Genomic DNA, 10730 nt, shown 5'->3' on the forward strand with positions numbered 1-10730 from the left:
AACCACCATGTTGAAGATTGAAGTGATTCTCAAATCTGATTTGAAAAATGTAGAGATTTGTTTTTTGTTTTTTTTTTTCCAATGTAAAGATGTAGAGAATTGATGTTGTTTGGATTTTATTTTAATATTATATTTTCACAAAAATTCTTGATTGTGGGGTTAGTATTGGAATATTTAGTTTAAAATTGAAATATGGGGTGAAGAAAGCATTTGGTAGGGTGGCAATAGCCGCACCCTTAATATAAACACCCTTCTTTGTATAAAACCCTAATTATTTGCAATAAAGTAAACCTCTTTTTTACATTATGCCGTATATTTTGCATTAATACCTACGTACCCTAATGTTTTAATATTTATATTTTTACATTCCTAAAAACCATTATTCATATTTACAAACGTTTTTGAAAATTCAATAGACAATCATTGTCACGTGACAACAATCTCAAATTTCTGACGGGTGACCTAGGTCACTATGTTCATTCTAACCTAACAGGTGAACTTGCTATAAGTGCAGGGATTTCAACAAGCAGTGTTTACATGATCGGTAACTGACCAAGAGATTCATGGTTTAGGGTTTACGGTTAGGTCACTATGTTCATTCTAACCCAACGGGTGAACTTGCTCTAAGTGCAGGGATTTCAACAAGCAGTGTTTACATGATCAGTAACTGATCAAGAGATTCATGGTCAGTCACCATTGGATTTACATCCAATAGTTGAAAATAAATCAACTCTTCTTAAAATTAATTCTCCCCACCATTGGATTTAAATCTAACGGTGATTGACCATAAATCTCTTGGTCAGTCACTAATTAGGCGAACATGAGTACTGTTGGCACTTCTACGTGAATCAATATCAATCTTGGTAAGATTAGAAGCATTGTCGTCGATAGAGCAATAGTGACCGAGTATAGCATCGATCACTGCCAATTGGGTTTGAGAGTGGTGGTGATGACCTTATTCTAGAAGTCGTTGTCGAAAAGTTTATCTCAAGGTACCTTTCTACATCTAATTAGATTGCAACCATTTTATCATCTCAAAGAGCTTGAGTGATGACACCTACCAATTGACCCGATCTATGAGCCACTAATTTCTGAATCTTTTCCTAAATTGGCACTAATTTATGTCTTGATTATAAGAAACTAGCTAAATATATATGGTAAATATATGGTGGGATTACTTAGAGATCAACTATGGTAAATATATGATGCATGATTAAATATATATATATATATATATATATATATATATATATATGGTATTCAAAGATTTGTTTTTCCTATATAGGACTAGAGATGATCAAAAGAAGATGATCAAATCTATTCACAAACAGTGAGATATATATAGATGCCTTGCTCTTGTGTATTTCATATTCCAAGGGGTTACCACAGAATCATTAGTTGTCATCACATAATTAAACTTACTCTTAACTGTTAGTTAAAAGCAATGGGGTACACTAGCTAGCTTTTGACATATATCTTATTGATGTAGAATGTTACTTATGCGTGATTACATACGCCTATTGGAGAATCCTATGAGCCAAAAATGGATTCTAATTTAATAAAATTGAAACTGAATATATCATTCGTTACATTTGGTACCACAGAGCACAGAATTAATTAATTAAATTAGTAATTATTATTGTACATTTTATGAGGGGCGAGGCCAACCTGGGTTGCCAAGGACTATGCAATATAGAAAACAGCTTCGCCAACTCAGAAGCCTCCACATGAATCTGATCATGACGTTTATACTATGCAGCCTGGCTGTAATAATAACATATACAAAATGTTCAAAGCTATATAAATCATTTCATTTTAAAGAAGAAGAAAAAAACAGAAAAAAAGAACTTGTTTCCAATAGAGGCCCCTTCACCTTCCAATCACGTAGGTTCTCCAGGTTCTGCAAGGCCTGCACTGGCCCCCTTCCATATATATAAATACATGTTAGTCTGTTACAACATTTGCAATAATATTAGAATATTACAGACAATTATTTATTTGCCTTGGAACAAATGTTGGAACCACCACACAGCCTCTAAGCCTTCCCTTATAAACCAGTCTTTCTCCCCTCCCCACTTCTTAATTTTGTGCTTTCTCTCTCATTCTTCCTAGCTAGGTAGCTAAGTAGCAGTCTTGGTTTTTGTTTATCGATCAGTTTGATAAATATGGGAGGATGTGCAACGAAGCCTAAGGTGTCAAAGGAGAAGGAGGTAGCCGGCGTGGAGGCGCCAGTGCCGGCTCCGGAGACGGCCAAGGAAGAAGCAGTCGTAGTCGAGACGAAGGAGAAGGAAGTAGTAGTGACTGGTGATGAATCGGAGAAGAAGATAGAAGGTAGTGATAATACAGTCAAGGAGATCGTTGATGATGATGAAGATAAACGCAAGTCTCTCAGCAATTTGTTCCAGGTGAAATTTCATTAATTCAATTCATTAAACATGAATTAATATTCCTTCAACTTTTTCATGATCACTGTTTTTGTTGATTAGTGCTGTGTTTTATATGTTTTGAGAACTAATTCTTATCAAGCAAAGTTCGCAGTGTCTTGTCAAAAAGATGAAAATAATTTAACTCATCGTTTTTTCTTTTTGTCAGAAAAGTTGATCGAACTGGTTTAGTACTAGCTCACCGATCATACTGTATATTTTGTACTGAATTATTCAGGGATCTAGTCAAAGCAGTATATATGTTCTTGCAAAAGTGAATTTGCTCTCTGTATATATATGCTTCAACTTTTTTAATTTTCCCGATGACACATCCTCTGAGTTTTTATGTGGAAATTTTTTGTACGATTCCCTACAATTTTTCTACACAGTTAAAGGCTAGGAAACAAAAAGATTCTTTCATTGAAATAAATCTTGAAAATAACCGAATTTTTCTAGATCAACGATCATTCTAATTATCCCTTTCATTTAGTAACCATAGTTATTTTTTGGGTAAGCTATTCAAAAGATGGATTTTACCAAAATTTGATCTTGATTTACCAAAACAAACCCGTCCTTATTACATTGTGGAGTTCGATCAATTCATGTCGGTTTTTTGTTTTATCAAAAATATAATTAAAAATATATGAATGTAAATTAGTTTTGTTTTCTGATTGACTAGTTCAGTCAAGTTTGTCTATGTACAACTGTATTGAGCTGATCAAAATGATTTATTCCTCAAAAAAAAAAAAAAAAAACTAGTATAATCGAAGCTGGAGTAGTTTCGCTGATACGTTAATGTCATCCACTTCGGGACGATTCATTTTGTGTCCTTCTTCTGTTGATTAGTTCATTCACTGATTGTTCACGATGCCTACTTATTCTCTGATATTTAATTGCATAACCTTAATTATATATTAAGTTGGCGGTCCATGTCTTTTTGCTTGTCTTCTGTCCAGTCGGAATGAGACTTGTGAAGTCCTGGAGAATCAGTATGCAAGGTATCTTTGGATTCCATGACATCTTCCTCTCATGACAAAACAAAGTTTTAAGGAGGCCCACCATCACTTTGATTGTTTCACTGATCAAATGTTTTTTCTGTATAAATTGGTCGGTTGCGTTAAATTTATCTAAGACAATTCATTGAACATTTTATCTTCCTAATTTAAATCAACCTCAGCCTAGTACTCGCCCACGACCTATGACCAAGTTTCTTTCGGATTAATCTGAAAAAAATTATTTCCGTAGTCCATAGTCCATATCCTTAAAGAAACTAGAAAACACATCGATCTGCTAATTAGTGGACGCACAAATATTCATGTGTGGTCTGCTGCATGGTTCCTATATATACAGGCATTCCCTTGCATCCAGATCTTGTTGGGGATCTTGATGATCGATGGAGTGTGCTAGCTAGATATTCAACGCCTATTTTCTCAAGGCTTGAAATTTTAGTGCACAATGACTTCTAAAACCTTCTAGCAGGTTAAATGTAGACTTTGAGTACGCAATGAAAAATGACCATAGATGATGATTGATTAGTACGTTGTGGACTTTAAACGTGCATGGCCACCATATATGTTCTGAATATAGACCATTCAATCCGCATATGACTATCTGTACTAGTTGTTAGGAGCATTTGATTCCCTTGATTCAATTCAAATGGTTTGGTGTTGAGGGTCCCTAGCTTGAAAATGTTTATTTGGTTAGTACCTGATGATAGTTGAAGTATATACATCTGCATTTATATTGATCGATCAATAATTTTCTTCTTTTTCGTATAATGTGTGCGAATAATCTATACGCTAAACCACAGTTTGCATTGCAATTTAGTCGACATTCGTTCTCTAACGTTTTGTGACTTGATGAAACTAATTGGCAGAATGAAGAAGGGAAGGACTTGATAGAAAAAGAGAAGACAACAGAAGTATCAGAAACTGTAAAGCCTCTAGAGGAAATTACCCCTGAAATTGCTGTTGTGGATGCTCCAAAGGCGGCTGAGTCCACTGAGGTAGCAATTGAAGCTGCACCAGCAGAGACAGAAGCCACAGAAACTCCGGTGGAAAAAATTACCGAAGAAGTTGAAAAGATCATGGAAGAAGTCAAGGAAATTGCTGAAGAGAAAGTTGCAAAAGAAAATTCCGAAGAAAAAAAGAGACCGAAGCAGCGAAGGAAGAAAGTGTAGCTGAAGAAAAACCCAAGGAAGCAGTATGAGAGGGAAAAGATTAATTCATTCTCATGGAGGAGCTGTGCTCCTTCAATTCTGTTCACTAGCTACATTAATGTAAGGAAGGTTGCCCTATCTTTTTTTGAGAGGACTTTGTTTCTGCTGTTTCAATTCCTTAAATTTATTTGATGTATCTCTTGATTTTATCTTTTTTTTACTTGAGTTTCTTATTAACTTCTCTGCTGCACTATGTCTATTTGTGGACATATGGGACATTTTAGATTGAATATACCGAGTATAGATTGTGTCCTAAAGCTTTAGATGAACAGTTTTTGTGTCTCTGATTCAGATGCCATTTAAACATACATATATACACGCCCGCCAGTAGCGTTCCCGAAGTAACTAACCTAGACGTGCGCCGGCCGTAAGCTGTTAAGCATCACAACAAACTGTTAATTCTTCATCATATATATCTTTTCCTGCGAACCCTAGCCTTGTGAATGGATTCATAATATTCACCCTGCGCATTGCTTACCATAGGCATTTATAATCTTGGAAAATTGGCTTGAACTGGACTTCCAAATTCACTACGTTATATGTAGTTAGAAGTTAGAACTACTCAAAAGATCATAGTTTACATCCTCATTATATCACTAATAATGTCATTGATATGATTTCAAAACATGACGTATTACGCATTGCTCTTGCGCATTTACACTACAGAAACAAAGTCCTTTGTTTCTTTCAGTTGTGAGGAGTCTTTGACAACTTCAGCTCCTGAGCAACTCTCATCAACTTTACTTTGCTCTCTGCTCTTCGCCCATAAAACACTGTAAAGCCCTCCAACCAATAATAGCCCACCTAAGATGCTGCAAACATAAATAGAAACGATGGTGACCAAAAATGCGACTACATTTTCAAGGGAATATTATATGTGTAGCTAAGCAAACATATATTGTCATTCACCTTCCCAGACTTATGATTTCTCCAAGGAGAATTGCAGATGCAAAGAGTGTGATGACCAAAGCCAATGGTGTGGACATAGCCAAGAAAACCGGATCCTTCTTCTCGATTACCCATGCTTGTAAATGGTAAGTAATGCCGGTCACAACAATTCCCTGCAGCGAGTATCCAATATTTAAAGTATAGTACTAATCCACATTATTAGGAAAATTATGGCTTCAGAGTACTTACACAGTAAGCTACGGCAACGAGTTTGAGATTCCATCCAAGCTTCCATTCGTAGGGGTTTCTCTCAACAGCGATTGCAATGACAAACGTCTGGATTGAACTTAGAAAGCATTGTAGGGTAGTAAAGAGAAGCTTTGAAGGGTAGCTTTTCATTACTCGTGCCTATATCATCTCCAAGGAAAATTTCAATTAATTTACACATGAAAAACCTATATATCTCCCTAGTCTTCTGTGTTTGCCAATATAGGAAATTACTTTGACCCAAATAGTTTTGATCATGACCCTTCAAAGTGAGATATGAATCATACGAGAGAATTTTGACTTAACAAAAAGTATAATCAGTAAATGTTATGAAACAGGTGATCACCTGAAAAACAAGCCACAAGCCCCAAAAGATGTTGGACATGAGCATGAGGAAGCAACCCTTTATCCATGTTTTGCCAGAAGGAACATGGCCTTCATGTTCTTGGATATTATGGTGATGAAAGAGATTATGATGCCCCAGGAGATTGAAATGGGGGCCTTTGTATATAGCAAGGGTGACTGCCCCTGCCGTGCAAAATAGTATGCCTACAAGCTTAGCCAAACCTGAGGTTGTCCTTGGCTTCAATACTTCCACCCTGTGAGGAAAAATTATGTCATATCTATATAAATTATGTCAATTCATGCCTACAAGTTACACAATAAACCGTAGCCCTTGTAATCATTGAGCTCATTCACATTCGATCCTTGGGTGATAGACTCCTCACTCTTGTATACCACATTTGGCTCAAGTACGTACATGGACTCTTGTATCTTTCTTTAGCTAGTACGTACTTTCTTTGGTCGTCCAGTACGGCGATATACCTCAGTTGTCCTAATTCCAATCCGATCAGTTACCTATCTTTACGTTAAGATTTCCGGCCAGCGTAATTATGTTGATAGTATTCTCGTTAGATTGCTGTATTTATCCAATACTTGAGTCTGGCGGAGCCAGCCTTATTTCACTTGGGCTTAAGCCTAGGTGAGTTTTTGAGGGGTAAAAAATAAACTACTTCTTTTGAGGGGTTAAAAAAACCTACTTCATATATATGTATAAACATAATTAGTATCCTCAATTGAAGTTACTATGTGCGAGAGGTTGTGATTGTCTCTAAAAATTTATACACTCTACCAAATTAATTATCAATACTATTGTAGTTAACTAGAACAGATAATTAATGGTTTCGAATTTGGATCCTTTTTCTGAGCAAGGAATATATGTTAGTACTATTAACTAGAACAGATAGTGTAAGTTGATAGAACAAATAATATTTCGTTTCAAACTCAAAGATAAAAGTCTAATGCCGATGATGGTCTAATATTTGGCTTGATCATTAGTAGTTTATTTTTTGTTGTTCATATATGCATGAACTGGTAGATAGTGGTTTAGAATGATTAGGGTTCGTTGAAAATTTTAGTGGTTTAAAATATGCTATTTGGTCAAGACTCGTTGAAATTTTTTTTGCGTCACAATTAGCCCTGATAACAATTTCATCTTGGCTCCGCCACTCAAATATATGGTTTCATTCTTTCAATGTTACATGGTCTCATTGGCTAGCCCGCCTAGCCGCATACACTTCTCTATTTCGCTTTAAAAGAATTTACAAAATTACCACTAAATACACTTTTACGTAAATATTAGTAGCTTCTTCATCTAAATTCCCTTGCGGCAGTGCGCAAGGCAGATGCGTAAGGTCTAATTCCTTACAGAATTACCACTAACTTGTAGTTAATGGTAACTAGAAATATGGGAAATAAGGAAGCTCTTCCTAAACCCTTAACTTATTACTGACCACCCTTAGGTTTACATGTGAGGATTCTATGGGGTGATCAAAGCAGATGACATACATTTGAACTGAGGAGATCGAAAGGCTAGCTTTTGAAAACGTACTAGATATAGCTAGAAGCTGGTACGTACCTGAGTAGAAGTGCCAAGAAGAAAGTTATGACAGGAAGGCTGTTTGTGATTGCAGCAGCCAAAGTCGCGGAGGTATAAACAAGGGCAACGCCATAGATGTCCAAGCTTAAAGTGATCCTGTACGTGCCCAACATAAACATTGTAAATTCATATATTACTGATGACTAGAGCAAAGCTTTTCAGTACTGAAACATTTTCATTGATTCTGAGATTTTCTTCTATGAGAACAATTCAAAGCCACATAGATATTTTTTACTGTATAGTCAACAATTACATCGTAAACATAGTAATATACTATTGTCAGAAACAAAACAAGAAAACAGAAAAAACATGTTGGTGGCGTACTATCATCTAATATTTAAGTGAATTTTGGAGTAAGAATATGTATGTAAATCTACTCCGTAGTGCTGTTATTCATTGCAGTACCTGTTTTCTGCATATGTAAGTACTGTGTGTCTGTGATTTTGGCGGCTAGTTTTTTTTTTTCTCTTTTTTGTTTGCTCAATATTAAGCTGATTATCAGCCAAAAAATCGCATCATTTCATATTTATGAGATTCAAACACTATATATGAGGTTATTAATAATATTCATTCGAACCTACAGTCTCTATAGATCTGCTTTTCAATCTCAGGGGATATCTCAGCTAATAATATTCTATTCTCAGTAGCTAGATTGGTCGACTGGTCAGACCGGCTGGACTGAGCTCTTATGTATTTACATCTTAATCAACTCAATCAGAGAAGGCCCTAACTAATCATGCATGTATATTATAGTAGCAAGAATTGAAAGCGTAATAACAGATGGATGGATTGTACATACGTACCCAAAAAATGATAGAAGGAAAATCTTGCAGAAGGTCATGAAAGACAGCGGTGGCGCAGTTTTCCTATCATATATATGCAGATGAAGATCATCATCATCAGTATTTATTCTCTCTGATAGAGCTTATTATGAAAAGAAATGGAGTTTAGTATTACCATTCGAAAAAAAGGGCAAGAGGAACTAAAAAGAGAGTTGCAGCTGCCTGTCTATAAAACACAAACACAAAAGTGTTCATGCCGCCATTGAATGCAGCCTTGGAGAGCAAGAACATAGCTGCATATATTGTTTGTATCAGAATAACCACCAAGTAAGGCTTCCTGCTGCTGCTTCCTACTGTTTCCATTCTTTCAGCTAGTTATTTGGTGTTGCTATACCTAAACTTCCTCTTCCTGATCACAAAACCAAAGCCTTTATATAAGAGGCAGAAAAAACTTAATCAGTATGTTAATCTTCCATTTGATCAAGTTTAAATATCTTATCGTTCCTTCTAGGTGCATGTTCTTTTAAATCTGGACTAATCGATCTGACATGTTCTTTTCAGTCGTGAAAGACAAAAGATTGTATATAAATAAGATGACTAGTCCTACATTATTGATTATGAGGCAAAGAAACTCCTAGGAGGTCCTTTAAATAGTTTCTATATACTTTATTAAAGACTTCAAGAATCTATAGAGCTTCAACTTACTGGAAAATATATTTAAGATCGAATAGACACTTACCCAATTATATATGAACAAACTGATCTATCTGTCTACAACTTCTATTACTCTCCTTAAATCATAATCATAACTCCTTTGTTGTAAGTCCCGGTCACATTCGATTATACGAACCATTCGTTGTCCAATTTCATTCTAATCTAAACGTTCTTCATCAAAACAACGTGCTATTTTCTTTTTCTGATCATGATTGTGTTTCTCTTCAAGATCATTGAGAAATTGGCCAATCTTTTTTGTTGAAATCTTTGCTAACAGAGACCCAAAGATTCAGAGATCTGAACTACTTTGAAAGAATAATTGCAGGGTGAGTACCACATGCAAGACTTTTGAATTATAATCTTAAGATAAAGTTAATGTACTTCTAAACTTAGATTATCATCACAATTGCTTCCCTTATGATGAGAAAAGAATAATCCTTGTTGGCTTATTCGCAGATGAAAAGGAGCATCAATCGATCTTTAATATCAAATTCTTAATTAACACTTGTGTTGAGCATAATTAGTAAGACACCTTTACATCAATTAAGGGACCACGAAAAGAGCTAGAGTGAAATAAAAGTAGTAGTGTCTCTGTTAAGCAGAACTGGCTCGGCTATCTTTCCCTGATCCCTCACATCCTCGATCGCTATCGATGTATAATGGTTTTTCCAGAAACTTCATTCATACTAACCAAATATTCAAGTCTTTAGCAAAAGCATGCACCATCCATCATCATTTGAACAACTGGATTGCTTATTATCCTCCAATAATTTCTAGGGTTTTGGTTGCTGGCTAGGAGTATATTATGATTGTTTGATACTTTGAGTACCATGCATATATGTATAAGTATAACATATAAATCATCAGCAGTTATAGTACGTCGTTGCTTTTCTCAACTCCTTTTCTAGCTGCTGAGATTACGTATACTGCTATATGGATTCTAGTATTGCTTTCTTTTGTGTTGCATGGAAGTCATTTTCGATTGCATGTTAGCTGCTTTAATCGGAATGGAGTTGCGGCTCCCATATCACTGATCTTTCGCAAAGTCAATAGGCAATATTATCACGACTTGTATCAAGATTACTGATTCCATAAAGTTAGCTAGACAATTAGAGATTCAAACTTTTTTAATTTTATTTATTTTTTGTGAATATAAGAGATTCAAACTTGCGAACTTAATATTTCTTCAATTATTGCATATATATGAACACATCTTACAAACCACACTCCTCATTTATCTTTGAGAAATTTTAAACACACACCCTTAATCTCTTAATACACACCTCTATTATTTTATGTTTATATTGAGATTTTATAGGTAAGCTAAATGACTAAAACAAACATCTATTATTTAAAAAAAAAAAAATTCACACTAGAAGTATTATTTTCAATCTTCTACCCTAAAATCGTCAAAAACACGTCTTCTCCTCTAAACTCAACTCTTCTCCACAATTCATTTGGTTGTCTTTTTTTTTTATTTTTATTTTTATATGTATTAG

The 10730-nt window shown here is 35.1% G+C and overlaps 2 protein-coding genes across 2 annotated transcripts; one reads left to right on the forward strand and one right to left on the reverse strand.

The window, feature by feature from the left end:
• The first annotated feature begins 1978 nt into the window (after nt 1-1978).
• On the forward strand, nt 1979-4908 carry LOC101293157. The gene is made up of 2 exons (XM_004309382.1): nt 1979-2405; nt 4300-4908. The coding sequence occupies exons 1-2, from the start codon at nt 2166-2168 to the stop codon at nt 4600-4602; spliced, it is 543 nt and encodes a 180-aa protein (XP_004309430.1). The 5' UTR covers nt 1979-2165; the 3' UTR covers nt 4603-4908.
• Nucleotides 4909-5229: 321 nt separating this feature from the next.
• On the reverse strand, nt 5230-8977 carry LOC101293453 (auxin-induced protein 5NG4-like). Its single transcript, XM_004309383.1, has 7 exons — nt 8693-8977; nt 8539-8601; nt 7715-7831; nt 6143-6395; nt 5779-5937; nt 5551-5702; nt 5230-5453 (listed from the first exon to the last, which is right to left on the reverse strand). Exons 1-7 carry the CDS (start codon nt 8878-8880, stop codon nt 5297-5299), a joined length of 1089 nt encoding a protein of 362 aa, XP_004309431.1. The 5' UTR covers nt 8881-8977; the 3' UTR covers nt 5230-5296.
• Between the last annotated feature and the right edge of the window lie 1753 nt (nt 8978-10730).

This window comes from Fragaria vesca, unplaced genomic scaffold (assembly GCF_000184155.1).
Source record: "Fragaria vesca subsp. vesca unplaced genomic scaffold, FraVesHawaii_1.0 scf0512898, whole genome shotgun sequence".
NCBI classification, from domain to species: Eukaryota; Viridiplantae; Streptophyta; class Magnoliopsida; order Rosales; family Rosaceae; genus Fragaria; species Fragaria vesca.

What these genes read in the sequence shown, in the direction of transcription:
- LOC101293157 (XM_004309382.1), top strand. Translation starts at nt 2,166, where the DNA reads ATGGGAGGATGTGCAACGAAGCCTAAGGTGTCAAAGGAGAAGGAGGTA. An exon ending in CTCTCAGCAATTTGTTCCAG is followed by an intron (nt 2,406 to 4,299) that starts GTGAAATTTCAT and finishes ACTAATTGGCAG; the next exon opens with AATGAAGAAGGGAAGGACTT.
- LOC101293453 (XM_004309383.1), bottom strand. Translation starts at nt 8,880, where the DNA reads ATGGAAACAGTAGGAAGCAGCAGCAGGAAGCCTTACTTGGTGGTTATT. An exon ending in CTTGCCCTTTTTTTCGAATG is followed by an intron (nt 8,602 to 8,692) that starts GTAATACTAAAC and finishes TATATATGATAG; the next exon opens with GAAAACTGCGCCACCGCTGT. An exon ending in TCGTTGCCGTAGCTTACTGT is followed by an intron (nt 5,703 to 5,778) that starts GTAAGTACTCTG and finishes TACTCGCTGCAG; the next exon opens with GGAATTGTTGTGACCGGCAT.